The sequence below is a fragment of the Silurus meridionalis genome, chromosome 9, assembly GCF_014805685.1.
Source record: "Silurus meridionalis isolate SWU-2019-XX chromosome 9, ASM1480568v1, whole genome shotgun sequence".
NCBI lineage: Eukaryota > Metazoa > Chordata > Actinopteri > Siluriformes > Siluridae > Silurus > Silurus meridionalis.
Genome location: NC_060892.1, coordinates 22,830,793 through 22,852,498, shown reverse-complemented (window position 1 = coordinate 22,852,498; position 21,706 = coordinate 22,830,793). Strand labels below are relative to the sequence as shown.

Below are 21,706 nucleotides of genomic sequence, written 5' to 3'. Positions count from 1 at the left end.
AATTTTAATAATAATAATAAAATAATAATAATAATAATAATAATAATAATAATAATAATAATAATAATAATAATAATGTGAAAAGTCTAGTGTTGGAAAATTAGGTTACTGTTTCTGGTCAGTTAAAAAAAAAAAATTAATAATAAATAAAAAAATAAAAACACGTTGACGCTCCCTTTCGGTTTGGAATCGGATTCAAATTCACTCATCGGCGGCTTTCTGGTTTTTTCCCCCTCACGCCGGGCAAGATGGCGGCGGTCGCGCCGAGATGGAGTAGCTGCTCAGCTTGAGCAGTTTTTTTTTAGACAAAACACCTTCAATATCTAACTTAATTCTTTTAAAATTTAGTACAGTGTTCGTTCGGAACTCACTTTTTCATATTCCACTTAAAAAATGGTCGAATTGTAGTTTTTCTTTTTAAATTCTTAGAACCGGTCCACCAAGCAAACAAGGCAGAAAGTATAATGGGAGAGAAGCTTGAACTGAAGCTCAAGTCGCCGGTCGGAGCCGAAGCTGCGGGCTATCCGTGGCCGCTACCGGTATATGTAAGTATCGCTTGTATTGTTTTAGGGCTTTTTTATTATTATGTTAAATATAAAAAAAACACACATTTTTACTGCCAATGTCGCCAAAATGACTCGTTTCTCCAATGAATAGCTTCAGCTCTCGGTGTCTGATTAGCCTCCTAGCAGCGCGCTGTAGCGTGGTCGTGTCCGTCTGCTCGATTTCTGCCCTTCATTTTCGTAAAGATTTATTTCTTTTTTATTTATATTGTTTTTTTTTTTTACTCGAATTGTTTTTTCCCCTTTCAAAGTCTGTCAAATGTCTCCACTGAAAGGTGACAACGAGGAAGTTCTCAGAGAAGCTACTTTGAGATAGAAGACACGACGGTTAGCAGTTTGCTGGTTTAATTCTTTACAATATTTTATAATATTATGACTCCTTTATATATTTTCCATTGTTAATATTTATTGTATTTTCTAATGGCAGTCTTGCTGGGTGCAGATGGCAGTCACGACTGTGTGTGTGTGTGTGTGTGTGTGTGTGTGTGTGTGTTGGGGGTGAAGCTGGCTAGCAAAGACTACATTATCTAAAAGGGTTGAAAAGGAGTCATTTGGTGTAATTTTGGTGTGTTTTTTGTAAAACCAATTGTTTTTCCACACGATTTGGTTTTGTAAATTTATGGTGCAGATTTAGTCCGAGTTAAGCCCCAGGTTAGGAGAGCCGAGCTCGAGCTAACGCTCCCTGATTGTGGGGGTTTGTGTGGAGTAATGGCAGGGTGGAGGACAGATATCCATCAGCTCTGTTTATCTCTGGAAAATGAGAGTAAATTGCAAAGAAATAAGAAGACAATACAGCCAGGAAGTGTAGCAGGACAGGACAGGGCAGGACAAATTGTTCCTAGGACGAACAATGGGACTTCTTTTTTTTTTTTTTTTTTTTTTTTTTTTTTGTTCCCTTTGTAGCAGGTTCTAACGTTGGACCAGGTTTTCGTCCCACTTAGAGGTCAAGATGCTTTTGTCATATGTACATGAGAACATTAGAGCACTGTGTAATTCTCACTTTGAGGCTTGTTAGGAAGCAGAGGTCAGCGATAATACATTTACGTCATTTGGCAGACGTCCTTGAGGACTTGAAGGTAAAGGGCCTTTCTCAAGGGTCCAGCAGTGGTCGCTTTGGTGGTGCTTTAAACTGAACACGTGAGCTCCTGTTTTCAAGTCCAATACCTTTTCCACTGATTGCTACCTCCCTTACAGCACCAATGGAGGGTTAAGGGCTTTGCTCAAAAGCCCAGCTGGGAGATCCTGGGTCTTGAACCCATGACCTTCTGATCAGTGCTTTAACAGTTGAGACAGCACCTCCTTATGTCTGTGTGGTGTATTTCCCTTTCTGTCCTCTAGGGTAGATTCTGGAAACAACACTAATCCGGATCAAATTGAAAACCATGGTGTCATTTAGAAACAGTGCCCACGTCCCCAGTTTTGTTTAGGAAAAGTCACTCATCCGTGCGGAAACGTCTTACGCACTCTGCACCGCGCAGGAGCAAACCGTACTCTGACCGTACTGTCAGTTCCGCTCGGTGTTTATTTACTTTCCGGCTCTTTGAAACACCGCAGCGATGAATAAAAATGCATCAGTTTGGAGAGCGTTTTCAGTAAACTACGCTTTTGTTGACTGACAACACCGTCACAGTGTGGACGGAAGGAAAAAACAGGAGGGGAAAATACGCGTTCTCTAACAAAACGCTGTTGGAGTGGATGTTGCCAACAGCAAGCACTTTTTCTTTTCAATTGAATTTTTATATAGCTATTTTTGTATTTTTTTTTTTTTCCCCCGCCGTACATTGTTCCAGAGCAGAAGTTATGAAATGTACATTTATACCAGGGGTGTCCAGTCTTTTCCATAAAGGGCCGGTGCAGGTTTTCATTTTAACCAAACAAGGGCCACAGCTGATAGTCAATTGAAAATTTAAGCTCTAAACAGGTGGACTATGGTGTGGCTTAGCTTGAGAATGAAAACCTGCACCCACACCAGCTCTTTGTGGAAAAGATTGAACACCCCTGATTTACACTTTGGTTTTCTTAATGGGTGACGTGGGAAAAACTCCCTGAGATTGGATAAGTAAAGGGACCTGGAAAGGCTCATTTACAACACCGAATGTCCATTTATTATTTAATTCAATTCACTTTTATTTGTAGAGCACTTTTAACAATGGACATTGATTGATTAAAAGTAGCTTTACACAGTTAAAGAAGTCATGAACTTGTAATGTATGTGTTTAGTGCCTAAAAGTTTGTCCCTTTTTAATTTGTTGATCCCTAATGCAGGAGACAGTGGCGACTGTGGCATGGAAAAACCCCCTGAGATGGTATGAGAACGAATCCGTCCTCATGTAATTGGCACTTAATGTTCATTCATTACAGTTCCATCATTGTTGAGGTGTGCTGTCAAGTGAGGGTGCTTGTTCATGCAAAGTGAAGTCCTTATGCCATTATTGCAGGCGGTTTCTGTAATTACAGTCTGTTTGTTTTAAAGCTGTATTGTCTGAGTATTTTCTGAAAAGGTCACACCGTTCAATATCGATCTCATCAGCCACTTGTCTTCACGTGATCTGAATTCGCACGCCAGAGTTCCCTTCGAACAAACCACAGCACACTGAGACTCTGTTCACACTGGCCATTCGCATGCTTTCCATCTGATCTGATTAGAAGTAAAGCGCTGAGATAAATGCAAGGTCCTAACGCATCTCTGCCACACAGCACTCACTGAGGTGGTGTGGGACTGAAACGGTGACATTCAGGACATTTTGTACATTTGTAGTGTACAGAAATGCGTCTCAGGCAGCGAAGAAGGATCGAATAATCATCTCCATGATTGAATTAAGAGAAAATCATAGTGAGACTGTGCATTAGAGCTTTTAGCATTTTAGGTTAACACACAAAGACCTGATAAAAGACTTTTCGTAGCCTCTTTCATTTATACAACTGTCTGAGAGCATTGAAACTAGTGACCGGTCATCAGTCTGTAATGTGACTCAGAAGAAGTCAGAAGAGTCGTCTCAAAGTGATTCGTTCATTTTCTACTGGATGCGCATGAGCAAAGCATCGCAAAATCTCCATAGGTTATGTAGAGGAAACAGAATTGTAGTTTACCTCTTGACTCTTCTAGTCTGAGTTCTTTTATCACGTGACCCCATAGACGCTTTGCAGTGCATTACACAGCAAACAGCATTAAGTAGTTAATCTCAGGAGTCCTCTGGTCCGAGCCGTTCGTCCATATGCCACATGATTTCCATATATGCTCTGAAGGCGATGAAAGGAACGAAACGACTCAAGATAAAAGATTTGTTCATTTGATTCAAAGAACCAAGTCATTCGAATGATCCGATTCTTTTGATTACCATGAAACAAACGCTGAAATTCTCACATTTTTTTTTTTTTTTTTTTTTTTTTTAAGCTCAACCAAATGTCTTTAAAAGAAAAGAATAAGAATGAATTGGTTTTGCTGTTTTAATAAGTTCGGAAGGTGCGATACGTTTCATTAGTAGACAAGGCAAATTTTGGAAAATGACTTGTACGCTAGCCTGTGAGGGTTCACGGACATTTCCGCAACAAAAGACAAAGAAGTGTGAAATCTGATCAGATGACGTCACTTGAAGACACGATCTTAAGGACAGGTGCGTCTTTGTGAGCCGCTTGCAAACAAACAACTGAATAAATGAACGGGGTGCAGAGGGAATTGATTAGCCTTCTTCCTGCCCCAGAGACACAGGCCAGTGTCTTGACTGAGCAAAGAAAAAGAGGACGCCATCTTTGTTTTCCAGGAAGCACTGCTGGTTTTGCAGTAGTTTGTTATATCAGTCGAGCTGGTGGTCTCGCTTTTGATAAGGGTTTATCTAGTATGCACAGAAAGCTGCATTTGACCCAAACAGTGCAGTTAATTTTTCACTGTTTTCTGTGCACCTGGTATTTTTGATGTTTCCTTTAATTCATGTGTCTTACCTTCATTATTACCATCATTTCCCCATTTTTGTACCATATTTTCTTGCTGTGAGCACATACTTTTTCAGTGTGAAGTAGAAAAATGGGGGGGTTTGACTGATAGGAAGGGCAATAAAATCACCCGCAGACTGCAGATTTGGGTCGGTGCGAACGGAAGCTGTGTGTTACCGATAGGTTCGGCCATTTTACACTGTATTCAGAAGTGTTCTTTTTCAATGTACTCGTCTGGACTACAGTGCACCACAATTCAGTGCTCATGATTGGGTGCTGCAGTAAAGAGCAGCAAAAATGAACTCTGGTATTTCATCAGAAGTACCAGGTTTGAGACTAGCCGAGTTAAATAAGAGAAATCATAAAATTGTTCAAGGAACAGCGTCATTTTATCGAGGCCTTTTTGATCAACACAATGCTAGATGTTGGGACAAACCAAATCTGTTGAGCTCTCATTTTAAAACAGCGTTTAGGCTCATGGACCGTCTTTTCAATTGTTGTTTCTCGTACCATTCTCAACTCTAGAGACCATCGGTGTAAGTTTTTTTGCTGCTGCTTCACAATCAGCTGATTAAGACGTATATGATGCAGGGGTGGGCGCTGTATCTGTATGAGCGTAACTACAAGAGTGCACAGTCAACTGCAGTTTGCGATCTTGAGATTTAAAATAGGAACAGCAAAAGCGGACAAGACGAACGAACACACAGTTCTGTTAAAGAGCACGAAGAAGAATTGGTTAAAAAGAAGAGGGGATCCTCTGTTGTTTGGAACTGGTTTGGGTTCAAAATCTCGACCTCAGTTTCCAAAAACACTTTGCAAGTTGTGTTGCCGTGTTGTAGCCAAAAAATTAATGCAGCCGGTATTCCCAAAGCATCGATAAAGCGCAACAAGCACAGAAACGATTCACGTAATGAAGGACATGGTACCTATTCAAACTGGTGAAAGGTTTCAGAAAGTTGAGTCAAATTCAAGAGCCACGATACGAGATCTCCAGCCATAAATATTTTAGCCAAACATCCCGCCACAGCTTTATAGCGAATCCTAGGAAAGAGTTTAAAACAAATCAAGCAACGCTGCATTTTTCTAATTATATACGTTTAATTTATTTAACTTGTAATTTAACAAAGGTCTACTAAAAGATGATTTCAACATTTCTTTTTCTCGTACCGCAATATATCATAATATTAATATCGTCTGGACAGGGGGGAATATCGGAGTTTTAGCTCGTATCTCCCACCCCTAACGTGTATGATGGTCCTGTTTTTTCGATCCACAGTGCGCTCTTCTCTTCGGATTCAGGAATTGCCTTTCCGATAACTGATCATAAATTAGCTCTTTTTTTTTTTTTAAACAAAGATCCAAGGGACTTCTCCTCTGTGTAGTGCCCTCCCTGTCTTCTTGTGTATTCCAGGAGAGCTGGGAGGGAAGGTCGACGAGATCGTAATATTCTTAGAGTACTTTCTATCAATTTCAAAGAATCTTCGACCAAATCGGAAAATCTTGATGTAAACCGAGATACGACAGTAAGAATAATGTGACTCAGTTATTCCGCTGAAGATTACACCATGACGTAATAAAAAATTGCCCAACTCTTCTTCTAATCTCAGGGGAGCGGTTGCGATTCTACCACAGTGGCAGGCGTGCACCCCGTCATATCTCGACTGAAAGAGAAAAGTGATGAGCCGTGCGTGGTTTCCGTCTGACGAAACAGCTCCAGCCTGTGCTTTTTAAGGTTATAGACCTCATGATTGTTTGTCATTACGGCAGAAAAACTAACTCATGCGCTGTGTCATAAACGTGAGTCATGTGAGTGGTGCTTCGGAAGGCGTGTGTGTGACCGAGTCACATGTTTATGCTACCATTCATGACCGAAAAGCGAGCACAAGTGCACACAACCTCCTCTCGTGCCCCAGCTGGTTTTATTTTTAGCTGCACAGGCGTTGCTGTGTGGAAACCAACAAGAACACTGCCCCCCTCTCTGCCACACACACGCACATAATTACACACACCACCTACACACAGGCCGTGGTTCAGATATGGCATTAACGCCAATCTTGGTTGATTGATCACAAACGGACAGCTGAGACGGATATCTGTGTCAGCTGACCAGCAGCAGACAAGAAAAGGCCTTTTAAAAATGGTAAATTGATTGAGATGAGTTTAATATAAATAAAATAAAGAGAAATCAACCTTAGTGTTGGTAGAAAACATTTGTACTTGAATATTCACTGGAACTGACCGATTTGATTAATCAAATAATTGGATAAGAAGCACTATTTCTTTATTAAAGAGCAATAATAAGAGAGAGAAATTGAGACATTTTAAGTCTCTTAAAATGAACTCTGTAATTTGTTTTTCTTTTTGGAACAATTTACATTATTACTGAAATCACATACTAAAATATTGGTGAAAACTAAACCAATTTAGTGCTTTTAAGCCATATTACATAAGTTATGGGAAAGGTTATGGGAAACTATTCTTTTAATGAAACTCATATTTATTTATTAAATCTCACACCGTAGCGTTATGTGGTTTTCTTGTCTCCAGAAAAGCTGCTTGAAATTTTCCACCGACGTAATCCATACACTACCTGCTTTAAGCCGTCACTGCAGAGGGACTTTTTAAATGTGCTGTGTGTGTGTGTGTGTGTGTGTGTGTGTGTGTGTGTGTGTGTGTAAAAATACATTTAATATTTAACCTTAGAAATGGAAACCGCACTGTACGCTGTTTTCTTTTTCAGTCTGAAATGATCCCAAACTTTGGGAACTGTGTTGTTTCCTTTGGCCCGAATCTTCTCCTCGCCCCCTCACCGATTTCTTCTGTGTTACCTGTCCTGCGTGGTCCAGAGTTTAGCGGGTGGTGCGTCAGTAATAATGTAATAACACAGTGCTCTTTAGTTAAATGGATTAAATGCCCCGATTTTCTAAATATCTGCATCGGCCAGAGAGAAACCTGTATCGATCGACACCCGAGAGGCCACTCCTGACTCGCCCTCCGGGTTTCTTTAACAAGTCAAGATCTTCCTTTGTAGACATTCTGCCAAAATGATGGCCTGTAGTTCTCCGAGGCATAATTTAATGAACAGTGATGGTTTCGACCCTTCTAGGATGTTCATATGAAAAATGTAATGATGTAAGTTCAACAAAGAAAAAGGTCTGTTTCCTGCCCTGATAAGAAACATAATGTTTAATTTTAAACAAAGGAACAGTTTAGTAGCAGGGTTTCCTGATTCACTAGACTCAGTAACTTGTTTGGATTTGGTCAGAAGATGTTGGACACGTTACATTTCCTTCTTTCAGATGTGCTGTTTGGATTCTGGATGCAATAGCATTACTGGATAAAGACAATACCTGCGTTTTGATCGACCGTTTCAAACAGATAAACCGTGTGCGTGTTGTATGGTCTGTGTAGTGGCGGTGGTGAGCGTATGCAGGGACAGGTGGTGCATGAAGAGAAAGTGGTGTCCGGCAGCGACGCACTCGGGTAGATCTGCGCGTTCCTGGTGTCGCGCTGGCGGAAAGTAGGTCACTGGGCCATGCTGTGCTACTTTCGCTTCCATGCAAATGCAAAGAGTGTTCACCAGGTGGAAGTTGTTACGATTTCCACCCATTATGAGAGATTAGTTTTACTTCCTGGATTTTCTGGTCTTTTCCAACGGATGAAGGATGTAGTACTTTCTGTGCCCTTTTCAAGCGAACTGCGCTTGAGGGATTACATCCATCGAATCAGACATTTTTCTTTGTATGTTTATTATTTTTTAATTTTGTAATTTTTTTTATTATTTTAATGGCGTGTTGTTTTCTCAGATTTCAGGTTTTTATAGAAAGGAATAAACCTGTTACAGGTATACAATCTATTAAAATATGGCTTTCAGAATGACCTAAACAATGTCCTCTGGGTGTCACCCCTATATGAGGGCTAGTTCTTTTTTTGATTGAGGTTTCTTCCTCATCTCCATGCCATCGTCACCCCTGGCTCGCTCATTAGGAATGAACTTTACAAACGTATGAATTTAAAATGTATATACATGGTCACACTTTTTTTTTTTTTTTTTTTTTTTATATATATATATATATATATATATATATATATATATATATATATATATATATATAGATATAGATATATATATAGATATAGATATATATATATAGATTATGTCCACTGATAAATGTCCTCTACGAATAGAATTGAAAGCCTTTTTTTTCTTCCTCTGATGAATTGTTTAGGACTGTGAAAGACCACATTTAATACAAGTATATTGTCAGTTTTAGCGCCTGGCAAACATCACAGGCTACTGGTTGGTTAATATTACAGAAAAAAGATTAGCTGCATGTGAGGGATTTTAAAATGGTCCCCAGTACATCGCCAGTACATTTAGTCTCATCCTGATCCACTTCTAATCCCGTATTACGAGATTAAACACAGAGTAAATCATTATTATTGAAACCTACACGCTCTCATTGTGTCGGTAGTTGCCAGTTTTCAGTCACTTGACTTTTCGTGTTTGTCTTTCTCCCCAGGATAAACATCATGATGCTGCACATGAAATTATTGAAACCATACGGTAGGTATCCTTCACATTCTGCACTAACAAGTGACTAATGCAGACAGCTGATTGTGTACTTGAATTGAATTTGTTTCTTGTTAATAGTTGGGTTTGTGAGGAGATCCCTGATCTTAAACTGGCCATGGAAAACTACGTGCTCATTGACTATGACACGAAAAGGTATTGCTTCATACACATTAAATGTACAGCTGTGCATACACTGTGTGATAAAGTACCATGTGAACGAGTAAATGATTCCAGTGACCCGTGGTGAGAGCGAGAACAAAATAATAAATACATATTGTACCGTGTGAGCAAATTCAAACGTTCCCATCCACAAGAAAAGAATCTTTTAAATGCTTCATGTCCATATGAAAATCAGTTTGAAGACACATGAGTTTACCAGCAGTTTAGGTGACGAGAGAAAACCCAAAGAACGACATTGAGTCGAGTGTTGACAAATAAAAGAGCTGAAATATGAAGGGGGAAAAAAATCAACATGGCCAAAATGGTCCATTACTTTCTTCATTTTCAGGGTCATGGTTGGCCAGAAGTTTGAAACCAATTTAAAAGGGACAAATTTGAAGATTCATGTTTATGGCCTCACAATGACATGGAACTACTGCTAGATGTTTAAATCTCACAGCTCTGGGATGAGGAGTTCAGTTCTCATCACACATCAGAGCCTAATAATAAAACTAAAATACAATCGAAATCATGAACGGATATGAAATTATAGACCACAAATGTGATCAGCAGTCATGATATCAAGCGTGTTCATGATGCACAGAAAACTAATAAGCAGTTTGTTTCTTATAAACAATGCAAAACAATGTGCATTTCTTTTGTCTTAGTCCGTTTTACTACATCTGAAAATAACATAATTAAATAAACGAAGTCTCAGACTTGGGTATGTGAAAAAACAATTAGATGGATGGATGGATGGATGGATGCATGTATTTTTTTCACTTGTACATTACAGCACATGCAAATAATTTCTTCACATATTTGGAGACCTGGAGCATAGAGGGTTAAGGGTCTTGCTTGGGGGCCCAGCAGCTTGGCGGTGCTGGAGCTTAAACCTTCTGATCAGTAATACAGCACCTTAACCGTTAAGCCACCACTTTCCATAATTCCCACTTCACATTATGAGCTTTAATAGCGGATTTAGAATTCGCTCCAAAGTTGGCTGAAATGACCAATTTCTGTGTCATTTAAATGCTTGTTGGGAACCATTCCAATGTGATCATGAGGTAATAGCTGATCCATGTTGGTCAATGCCATCTTTTAGGTTCCCCATGAGATGAAACAGATAGTCCTCATCATCAGCATGTTCTCTTTGTTTAGGTTTTCAAAAGTTAAAACATTTCGTTGGTTGGTTGATTCCGGCTCGTGTGTCCATCCAAATGTTGAATTCTAGCAACAAGGAAATTGGACAAGGATCAGAGAAAACGAGTAGTCGTTTGACATTTTAACTTTGAGTGTATGCCCCTGCATACGGCTTAGTGATGCGATTTTTCACCATCGCGTTGAGTTCTGCAGTTTGAACATAAGTTGTTCCTACATCATGCATTGTATACGCACATCCAACTCTGTTGCTTAAAGACTGCTTATTTAATGTGATACTTAAAATGACCAGTAACAATTCAGCTTAAGGGTAAATCAGAAATTGTAATTTACTTATTTGTTATGGAACTAATTAACAAACGATGGACGATTCGGCTGCATTTCGGTCATGAAGAAAAAGGGATTCATATGATTTTGTTTTCCTTTAGTTTCGAGAGTATGCAGCGACTGTGTGACAAGTACAACAGAGCTATTGACAGCATTCACCAGCTGGTAAGTTGACTCACGCTTACATGTGGCCAATTAAATGCTGTTTTCTATCTCAGTCTGCATTCTGGCATTATTTAACACAATACTATTGAAATGTCCAGCCGTAGTTAAAGGACTGTTAAGTCTCCCTTCCAACTGTATACAAGAATCTCTTCTTACAGACTCTTCCTGTAATGTTTAGTCTAAACTGTCAAACATTGCTACTACTACTGAGCTTTTTATCATCGCTTTGTGTGTTTATGGTGACAGTGGAAAGGCACAACTCAACCGATGAAGCTGAATAAAAGGCCTTCAAATGGCCTGCTCCGGCACATCCTGCAGCAGGTCTACAATCACTCTGTAACCGACCCGGAGAAGTTAAACAACTACGAGCCCTTTTCTCCAGAGGTGTACGGTGAGACGTCGTTCGACCTGGTGGCTCAGATCATAGATGAGATCGAGATGATGGAGGATGACACATTTGTGGACCTGGGCAGCGGTGAGTCCCTGCAGTTTAAAAGCTGCTATTGTCATTTAAACTACGCTGTGAAGATTATTTGGTTTAAAACTGGTGGCATAAATTAGGGCTGAGCGATTTTGGAAAAAATCTAATTATTTTATTTGTTTATTTTTTTTAGAATCCTTATTGCAATTGCGAATTAATATACAAATTCCAATATACAAAAAGCTTCAAAGTAAAGCAGTAAATCACTGTATTGTATGACCAACACATTTTTGTATAGATTAGACATAAAATGTTCTTTTCTGTAGGCCAGGCCTTTATTACAACGAATTTAGGTGATGAATTAATTGATATAAAAGATGTTTTGTTTTAGTCAAAGTAGTACACATTATGGACAAAGGTATTGGGACACCTGACCTTTCCCTATGTGGTTCTGTTTTTTTTTTTTTTTTTTTTTTTTTTTAAAACTGTTACCACACAATTGTACATGATGTCTTTGGATGCAGTATAATACAATTTTGTGTTCACTTGAGCTTGGAAACCCAGACTTGTTCCAACATGGCAGTGCCCCTGTGCACAAAGCGAGCTCCATGACGATACGGTTTAGAGAGGAAGATCTTATAGAGTTCTGATCTCAACCCTACTGAGCACCATTAGAATGAATGGGAACACTGACTGCAGCCCAGGTTTCACCCTACATCACTACCTGACTTTACTAACACCATAATGACGGATGAACGCTAGTGTTCTCTTTGCCACATTCTTCTTGTCACGGTCACCACCCTTCTAGCTCATCAGGGACGAACCTGTTCTAAGGAACAAGCTTGTACATTTCTTTTATTACTTCTTTCTCTCTGTAAAGCTGCTTTGAGCCGATGTCTATTGTTAAAAGCGCGGTACTAATAAAAAATAAGAAGGAATTGAAATTGTCTAATTTATGCTCCTCTTTGCTGATTTCAACCCAAATGGGAAACTCAGCTTTACTGATGTCCCCTACAACCAATATTATTAATATTATGGTCAGTTTGGATTATTCAGATGTAGTTTGTCTTCTTTGTGTAAGTAATGTCATTTGGTCACATGTGTAATTTATTGTTTATGTATCTGATGTTCTGAAAGGAAAGTCCTGAGATCACTCACTGAAATTACTGCTTTGTTTCGCAGGCGTTGGTCAGGTGGTCCTGCAGGTTGCTGCAGCTACTAACTGTAAGCACTACTATGGTGTAGAGAAGGCCGAGACTCCAGCCACGTATGCAGAGGTGAAGCTTTTGTTTTACATTTTAAAATGTTTGTACAACTTTCTGTGTAAAACAGGGGTCCCCAAACAGCCCTGTGAACAGTGCCAGAGACGTATTTTGATATGTTTCACTCGTCATATCTGTATTTGATAATGAAGGTTGGCGTTCAATCTAAATAATTAGATTTATTATTGTTAGAGGTCAAGCCACCGATGGTTGATTGCTGGCAGTCGGCGAAAACATTCCGATTAGTTTTTCCGGCTTCCGGTCCGCTGTCTTTGAGAGCGGCCTCTAGACGCATTGTTTTTACATGTGAGACTGCACGCTGCATAGAGAGTGCTATATTATATTTATTATTTAGAATTTATTAACAATTTCTTAAAATATTCATATTTGTTACCTTTAGCACATTTTAATGATTCAGCATTTTTTTTAATATTTTTTTTTTGTAATACAGTCTACTATTTTACATGAAGTGTTTTGTTTTATAATAAAACTGTCGGTTGATTAATTAGTTTTTCGACAAGTACGATCCAGCCTAGCTATCGGTATCTGTCATTTCAAATCATCGAACCTCTTCACTATAATACTAATACTCACTGCGGCTCATGCAATTTTCTGTTGTAGACTGACCCGGCCCCTCCATTAAAGAGAGGAAAGATTATATGGCTGCACAGAAAAAATTTGGGGAACCCTGGTATTAAAGATGTGAGAAAAGCGTAATGAAATGTACTTGAGCGTCCACTGACTAGGCACCTTATTAGGAACGCATGTAAGCGAGTGATTCACAGCAGCCGAAAAATCTGTACGATTTCAGCACGGATCAGTGTCTCATTCCTTCATACTCATTAGGAATTCGCGGCACGTGGAATTGAGGCTGGTTTGTGAGCAGAGCACAGAATGAATGGGCTCCTAATAAAGTGCCTGGCGAGTGTACAGTGGGTTACATCCAATGGAACTTGGTTCTTTAACCACATTTCTTGGATTGCAGGCGATGGACAGGGAATTCAAGAGGTGGATGAAGTGGTATGGGAAAAAGCATGGCGAGTATACAGTAAGTTGGTGTGAAACTTCATGAAATGGCTTACTTCTGCAAACGTATGAGGGTGCGAGGGGCTCTCGTACGTCAGTGTTGGCATTAATGCTTGAATGTAGCACGAGTATGTACAATAGGTGGGGGTGTCGCAACCATAACGATCCAAAAAAACTTCAATGGGGCAAGTGTGAAAGAGCGGGACGTGTTTTATTGGAGAAATTGTATATTGTAATGGTGATTCTTTTTAATCCCAAGCAATTTGTCATATTTGCCACGTGACAATTCCATGTGGTGTGATGTTCATTCGTTCTTTGTCCGTAGCTGGAGAGAGGAGATTTTCTGTCAGAAGACTGGCGAGAAAGGATAGCAAACACAAGGTAGTGGTAAAATCATCTTGGTGAAATTTATCCATTAAATGAATTTTTGGTCAATTAATTATACAGGAATTCCCTGTATTATGATGGTTCAACTTGCGCTTTTTTTTTTCGACCTCACAATAGCGATTAAACAAAATTGTAAAGCGATTAAATTTCACACCGCAGACAAAAACGTAGCAGCATATGCTCCGCCCTCCAGTCTCCAAACGGTGCTCGTCCATGTGCCCGCTGCCACATATATAAACTATACAGTATATATGTAGTAAAGTAAAAAAAATGCTTTTTGCTTAATTTTGTACTGTAATTTAAATGAAAAAGTTACAGTATACTACTCCGTACTAATCACCATGCTTTAAGACGCCTGGGTAGGCTAGGCCATGTCTCCTCGCCCTAACAATATTTACAAGTTACTATGGGGTTCATCGGAACGCATCTCCACCAACAGAAAAAGTGTATAAGTACACTGATTGATGGTGTTTGTTCTCTTGCAGTGTTATTTTTGTGAATAACTTTGCCTTTGGTCCAGAGGTGGATCACCAGCTGAAGGAACGTTTCGCCAACATGAAGGAAGGTTTGTACACGCGTGGCTCTGTTCTTCCTAGGAAATGGAACCGATAAACCATTCAATCTAGTCCCCATTGCGTTACCAAACCAAAAATGATTATTTTACGCATATGATTAATTCCTGTGATGTAGTAATGGTGGGCAATCCACTAGCGATTCGCAATTGTCTGGGATGAGAGACAAGAAAAAAGCCTTGAAATGTACTAAGGTTGCAAAATGAAAGGTATTTTCAAGACTGGAAACGTTAGATTCCAATAAACTGGAAATGTACCAATTTGCAGGATAGTCGATAGCAGGGCGCTTAAATATAGTATAAAGAAATCTCCTGTATAAAATAATCTCAGTTAAAACAACCAGATTTACTGCAATTTCAGTTGAATTTCTCCATTGAACATTCATCAATCACATGCACACAGCACACTTCCTGCAGGAATGCTGAGGCCATGCCCCCTCCATACACTTCATTCTTCCATAACATAACTCATAACATTTCTTTAATCCTGCACATCAAAAAATGTCCATCTTGGCGAGTATTCACGTAAATATCAAATATTACATACATTTGTTTAAAACTTTCCCAAATTTCTAATTAGTTCCTATAAATTCCTAGTAAGTTTCCAACTTGAAATATTTGTAAAATTCCCCAGATGAAGTTCCCATGGAAAGTTAGCGGAAATTTTCCGACCCTTTGCGACCCTACATTATATGCACTGGACATCTAAATAGCTTCAGTAGTTCTGGTATTATTTAGTTTACATGTGTGACAGGATCTTTTTTTTTAAAAAAAACATTTATGTCCATATTCTTTTTTTTTTTTTTTTTTTTTTTTTTTTTTTTAGGCCAGTTTTGTTTTCTGCATGAACACAGTTAACTAACCAGCTTGCTGAATCTTGTTCTATTTAATTCACACCCACCTTTTTAGCAATTTTAGTAAAAAAAAAAAGAAAAAAAAAAAGAAATGCATCATGACGAGCACATTGTTATAATGCCGATTAAGTGCAATGTTAAATGTTCTTTTAAATCAAAAATTACGAAGTGAAAATCATAAAAATTAAGAATAAAGTCGTAGTACTATGAGAATAAAGTCCATATGCCACAACACGTTGGTCGAACGTAACAATGTTCAACTCTTTCAGGGTCGATTTTTTATACATCTTCATAGTCTCTTAAGAAACACATTGTCTTCGAATAGCACGCAGATGTGATCACTGAGATCCCTGTTGTCGACCACTGGTCTCCATTTCAGACTGCACAAAAGAGCCAATTTCCTCAGTCTGTTCATTTTTTTTTTCCCATCTGAAAAATTAAGATTTCTAAATAACCGTTGCAGTGTCTGTTTACTAATTAAAACTTCTGATGTGTCAAAAAACAAAGAATTTCTTTATTGCTGGATCCTAACTTAAAGTAGGATTTAACCAAATGCAAAACGGTTCTCAATATTACCCCTTTAATCTCCTATTGCTATGACTTTTTTTTCTCAAAATATTTCGACTGTATTTTTGTACTGCTATGACTTTATTCTCATAATGGTAGGTTTTTTTTTTGTGTATTTTTGTTAACATGGCTCTAAAACGCAGTCGTACATTGTGGGCTAACTAATGAATTTTGTCTGCCCTTGTTAGTTAGTTAGTTAGTTAGATAGATTAGATAGATTAGATTGTTTAGGTTTTCATCGTGTTCATCTACTGTTTCAGGTGGAAAAATTGTATCCTCAAAACCTTTTGCACCTCTCAATTTTAGAATCAACAGTCGAAACTTGAGTGGTATGTCGTGCATTCAGTCACATTCACATGGACACTTGATTTGAGAGCAATTTGGTTTCATCTTTAATATCCTGTGCGGTGTTCTACAGATATTGGCACAATAATGCGCGTGGTTGAACTTTCTCCACTGAGAGGCTCGGTATCTTGGACCGGGAAGCCAGTTTCCTACTATCTCCATACAATAGACCGTACTATAGTGAGTATTATTATTATAATTATAATATTATTTCCAGTATATGCAGTTGGTTTTCTGGTCTTGTTTTTCTTAACCGTTTGCTTCTTCTGCTTCTGTTCCAGCTTGAAAACTATTTTTCTAGTCTTAAAAATCCTAAACTCAGGGTAAGTGGCTATGTAGATCTTTTTTCTCTAATAGGGGAAAAAAAAACACAGAGCAACTTCAGCCTATTGGAAGTATTTCCACGTAATTGAGAGATTTGTTTTCCTCCGTTACAATGCTAGGAGGAGCAGGAAGCAGTGAAACGACGTCAACAGAAGGAGACTAAGGACAGTAAAAGCAGCAGCACCACCCCAACCAAGCCAAAGGAGCTGAAGGTGGGGTTCCCCATCTCCCCAACCCCCCCCCTTAAAATGATCATAATTTTTTTTTAAACCAATGCTCATTTCACTTTATGAATTACATTTCTGTTTTCCTAGAATCATCTATATTGTTATAGTCTTTAGCATTTTTGTACAAAGGTTTGAAACAAACTTTACGTTGTCATTGTGTTTGTAGAATTTTGAGGAAAATAATGAATTGACTTCATTTTGGAATAAGGCAAACATGAAACATAAAATGTAAAAAGTGAAGCTTTGTAAATACTTTCCGGGTGCTCTGTATACTGTAAGCTTTTATACATACAGGGCTGTAAATTGCTCTGTTTTGCTTAATTATGTGCTGTAATTTGAAATTATTGATCAATTACAATATACTCCTCCTTACTGATCACGATTGTTTAAGACTCTTCCGATGGTGTCATTGCGACACGTTTTCGTCGTAAGTCAGGGGCTACCTGTATTTAGTGTTCCTATTCAGAAAAGTGTTTTTAGAGACATATTGGACACATTGTGCCTGTTTTAAAGATTGATTTGATTTTAATTTTTTTTTATTGTCTCCGCACAGGAGTCAGGTGGTGAGGAGGAGATCTCAGGCGCACTGGTACCTGTGAAGTCGTCGCCTAAACCTCGTCGTGCCAAGCTACTGGCTAAGGGCCGTAAGCTGGGCAACAGGAAACGCGGACGTCCCAAGAAGTCGATCATGGCAGCAGCCACGGAACACAAGAACAAGAAGAGTCAGAGCGCCCTGGACCTGCTTCATGCCAAGACTGTCTCAGCAGCGCCTCCTCAGGGTGGGTTTGCACCAGCTGCATCAACCGGTGTGGATATTTTTTGTATAAACACCGCATTGTTGCTTGTGCTGCATTAATCTTGCCGTTTCTGCCAATTTTATTTTACGCAGATGCATACAAATCGCCTCAAAGCCCCTACTACCGGCTACCTCCTAAAGTTCAACATTACACAGCTGGCCAGCTGATGCTCGGCTCCATGCCTGCAGGCCTGCAGACTCTACTGGGTAAACAAATCTTTCTATTTATGATTGTATGCTGCTTTAAATAGTTTTTCCTACAAAGCAGAGATGCCCAAAATAAATCCTGTCATCATTCTGTTATTCTGACACCAAAATGTGCTTTTTTCTAGAAAACTGGGCAAAAAACAAACAAAAAAAAGAATATTTACTGGTTATATGTGTCTGTTCTATAAACCAGAACTGGTAAACCAGCAACAAAAAAAGTACATGCTAAAAAAAAAAAAAAAAGAAAAGTAAAGTATTGATAGTGGAATAAAAGTTTTAGTTTAGTTCGCTCTCTGCTGGGAAAAATGTGCGCAGGTACCCATGCAAGTAAAAGCAATAGTTGAAAACGAAGCATCTCCTACATGTGGGGAATGATTTTGTTTGCGCATATAGATTTTGCACACAGATTAGCTATTTTATTAGCCATTTAGGTATGATATTCACTCATTTCCACACATTTCCACAGGTTTGCTGCTGTACAAATCCAATGTAACAGTTGTTTAAACAGTCTTTTAGCTTGTGGCCATAAAACCTGTTATTTTTTGTGTTTTTTATTATCGAATACGTAGTATATAACGAGACCTTGGGATTTGTATGTGAGATATTACAATATAATGTGCTGAATTGCTATGAAATACATGAGCCTTGTTTCAGCAGTACATCAGTTAGTGAAAAAGTTGAAGGTTGCTCATCTTTCATGTTACAGATAATTTCAAAGTCCAATACATGCAGTTCTTGACCTATATGAAGACACCACAGTACCAGACAAACCTACAGCAAGCTCTGGAGCAAGAGAAGGTACAACAGATTACATTTATTTGATATTTCAATAATTAACTTGACACTTTATCAATTCTAATGTAGTAGCTTTGATAATATTTTAGTGTGTTTAATGTGTTATTTCCTTTTTTCCGTATAGATTAGAAACAATGAATTGTCGGGTCAAGCCAAGCGACTGATGGAAGCCTGTAATGTTCACAAAGAGAGGATCAGGGAGCTTTTTCAGGCCAAACTGGAGGAGGTAGGAACGGCTCAAAGATGTGAAATGAACTCCTAAATAAACATGATTTTGTGACTAATCGCATCAGACATTATGCTGTCGTTTCATCATGCAATTTTCTTGCAGTTGGGAGTAAAAGCAGTGAGTGTAGAGGAGCTGATTCAGGCTCAGAATGAGATCATGGCCCATAATATGCAGCTGAACGAGCAGACCAAGCAGCTGGAGAGAGACATGGCTGAGCTTAAAGACCAGAGCCTGCTACTGGTGAGCTCCTGGGCTGTTTAGCAGACGCGATCCAATTTCTTTGCGTAATCTAAGCAATGTTTATGTGAAAAAGCTGTCTTCATTCCCTTCAGCTCAAGGCTCGCTGTGAGGAACTCAAACTGGACTGGGGGACTCTGTGTCTTGAGACGCTGTTGAAGGAAAAGGCTGCTCTGCGTAGACAGATCTCTGAGAAGCAGCGCCACTGCCTCGAACTTCAGGTACCACTGATTTTTGAATGAACGGGCGGTATCAAAATGTTTTGAGACTTGCCTGCCACAGATCCTGTTGCTTTCGCCGAATGTCATTGCTTCTTCTCAGGGTCCTACCCAAGTTTTGCTCCCGGTAATGATACTTAAAATCCCTTTGCTCTTGGGTCAGCAGCCTGGGGACATGTTCAAATCACACATGATGATTGCCTGGGCTGTCGTATGACGCACTGACAACAGCAGCAATGTTGTTGCCTGTTCTACGACACTCATCATGCACAAGTCACCGAATGGTTTAGAAAGTTTTGGGCGGTTGAGCCCGTTGAAGGCCTGCCAGTGATGATTTTCCGCTCTTGAAGCGCGTATGCCACTCAAAAAACCTTCAAACAACTGCAGCATCGCTGTAAACTTGCCGAATCATGTCAAACATCTCTGTGAAATTCTGCGTGAAACTGAGCAAATCTGCCATTCATTCTTTGTTCTAATTTGCTGTCCATGTGAAAATCGCAGACTTGGTAACACACGTGACACACGTCAGAATAGCACCAGTTGCACAGCTCCCGATGTACACCGGTCACATGTCTTTTGGCACACTGATTTATGAAGTTTGGTGCTCCCTGTGACTGAGCGTGCAGCCTTGTGCTGCCATCTGTTGGTGTGTTACAAAACTAGTCTTGAAACATTTCCGGTTTCCACAGGGTCTTAAAACATCTAAAGTAATTAAATAATTTAAAATAGGTATTTTTTTTTTTTTTTTTCCGATGTATGTAGCGCTACCTCTAATGATCCCACAGCACATTGTTTTTGTTTCAGTTTCCGTGGTGTTCTTTCCTTTGCTAGTTCAAATATAATTTGCTATATAGCGACTAGAAATGAGACTAATATGACACAACCAATCAGCTTCTGTTATTGGCCTGAATCTCTCTTCAATTGTACCACAGGCATAGAACGGATTTCATTTTTCAGCTATGGGGGAAGTGCAAGTTTAGCGATACATGACTTAAAAAAAAATTAACTTTTGCTTGGTTAAGGTCTGTTTTTGATACCACCTTGTAAATCGTGTCATTTTTTTGTTTGTTTTTTGACAGATTAGCATTGTGGAGCTGGAGAAAAGCCAAAGACAGCAGGAGCTACTACAGCTCAAGTCCTCCTACAGCCCATGTAAAGACTCGCCATACCGCAAGAGCATCCCAAGTCTAGAGCCGCGCCCCCCACTAGACACTACCAATCCCAAACTGGCTGAACTGAACGGCCTCAGCCCTGAGTTGTCTATTAATGGCACAGCGTCTCCTAGCTACGAACGCAGCGGCTGCTTTAATGGCAAAAATGAGCTTCTCTCCCACTACCTGCCCATCTCTCCCGAGCATGAGATCGTGCCCCCCACTCCAGAGCCTCGGGGCAGACCTTTAGGGCAGCCCCTGCCCGACTATACCCGCTTCTCTCCAGCCAAGATTGCCCTGCGAAGGCACCTCAACCAGGACTCCTCTATGGGTCAGGCCAGAGCACTCGGCGCCATCCACAGGTCAGTTCACTTTTGTTATTACTGTTGAAGCTCAAAGTTAATGTTCGGGTTTAATGTCGTGTTCTGCTTTTCAGGGGTGACGTTGGAGTCGTATCTTCCCCAACCTTGAAGCACGGCTGCTCCTCACCAAGTGCAGCTGAAAATCAACAAGCAAATACACTCAAGAGCGCAGAGAGGGTAAGAGGGTCTACATACGCATGCGCCTACGCGTGTGCACATTAGGGACGACAATGCATGTAGTCTGTTGTTTAAAGAGGCAGGTCAGGAGTGTTTTGGCAGCAAAAGAGGGACCAACACAATATTAGTCAGTTGGTCATAACATCCTTTCTTTGGTGGGAACAAACGCTGGCCACAAGTGGTCACTGGAGGTCACACACATTGTGAAAACCCCAGGTGTCAATGTTGCCTCTGATCCAGAATCAATGGTTTCATTTGAGGTCCAAATGAGCGCCAAACTCAACGCATCACAATATGCTGCTCTGATTGTTCAGAGGTGTGTAATAAGAATGCACTTCTGTGTTTCTCCTATAAAAAGTTATCCCCATTCTCAGCATTTCACAAATAGTACCTTTCATCTCTAGTCTCTTGTACTGATGTGGTACCACACGTTCCATAATGACACAATAAATGCCTTAAGTTCATTAATGTGAATATCTGCAATTCAGCAGTTATCGTGTTCGTAATTATTAAGGATGCAAGCTGAAAACTTACTTTCTTAACGTTGATAATTAGAAAGTGACTGTGTATTAACTAGCGGTTGACCGATAGTGGATTTTTTTTTTTCGATATTACCTGCCGATAACTGCTTTTTTCAACTGAAAGATTTTAAAATGGATATAAAAAATA

General features: G+C 39.5%; 1 protein-coding gene across 3 annotated transcripts in view; it reads left to right on the top strand.

Annotated features, from left to right (window-relative positions):
• The first annotated feature begins 300 nt into the window (after window positions 1-300).
• The window catches only part of dot1l (DOT1-like histone H3K79 methyltransferase), a 28,581-nt gene continuing 7,175 nt past the window's right edge, over window positions 301-21,706 (top strand). For 2 of the 3 annotated variants that reach the window (XM_046858332.1, XM_046858331.1), the window contains exons 1-21: window positions 301-545; window positions 9,017-9,060; window positions 9,148-9,222; window positions 10,818-10,881; window positions 11,128-11,356; window positions 12,485-12,579; window positions 13,550-13,612; window positions 13,916-13,971; window positions 14,463-14,542; window positions 16,230-16,298; window positions 16,388-16,494; window positions 16,596-16,637; window positions 16,758-16,850; window positions 17,419-17,644; window positions 17,755-17,868; window positions 18,575-18,666; window positions 18,788-18,889; window positions 18,995-19,132; window positions 19,225-19,350; window positions 20,427-20,860; window positions 20,935-21,037. In XM_046858332.1, coding sequence (XP_046714288.1) covers window positions 465-545; window positions 9,017-9,060; window positions 9,148-9,222; window positions 10,818-10,881; window positions 11,128-11,356; window positions 12,485-12,579; window positions 13,550-13,612; window positions 13,916-13,971; window positions 14,463-14,542; window positions 16,230-16,298; window positions 16,388-16,494; window positions 16,596-16,637; window positions 16,758-16,850; window positions 17,419-17,644; window positions 17,755-17,868; window positions 18,575-18,666; window positions 18,788-18,889; window positions 18,995-19,132; window positions 19,225-19,350; window positions 20,427-20,860; window positions 20,935-21,037 — 2,433 coding nt within the window. In that variant the 5' untranslated portion in view covers window positions 301-464. Of the gene's footprint in view, window positions 546-9,016; window positions 9,061-9,147; window positions 9,223-10,817; window positions 10,882-11,127; window positions 11,357-12,484; window positions 12,580-13,549; window positions 13,613-13,915; window positions 13,972-14,462; window positions 14,543-16,229; window positions 16,299-16,387; window positions 16,495-16,595; window positions 16,638-16,757; window positions 16,851-17,418; window positions 17,645-17,754; window positions 17,869-18,574; window positions 18,667-18,787; window positions 18,890-18,994; window positions 19,133-19,224; window positions 19,351-20,426; window positions 20,861-20,934; window positions 21,038-21,706 lie in introns of those variants that run through there. The other variant, XM_046858334.1, reaches the window with a different exon arrangement.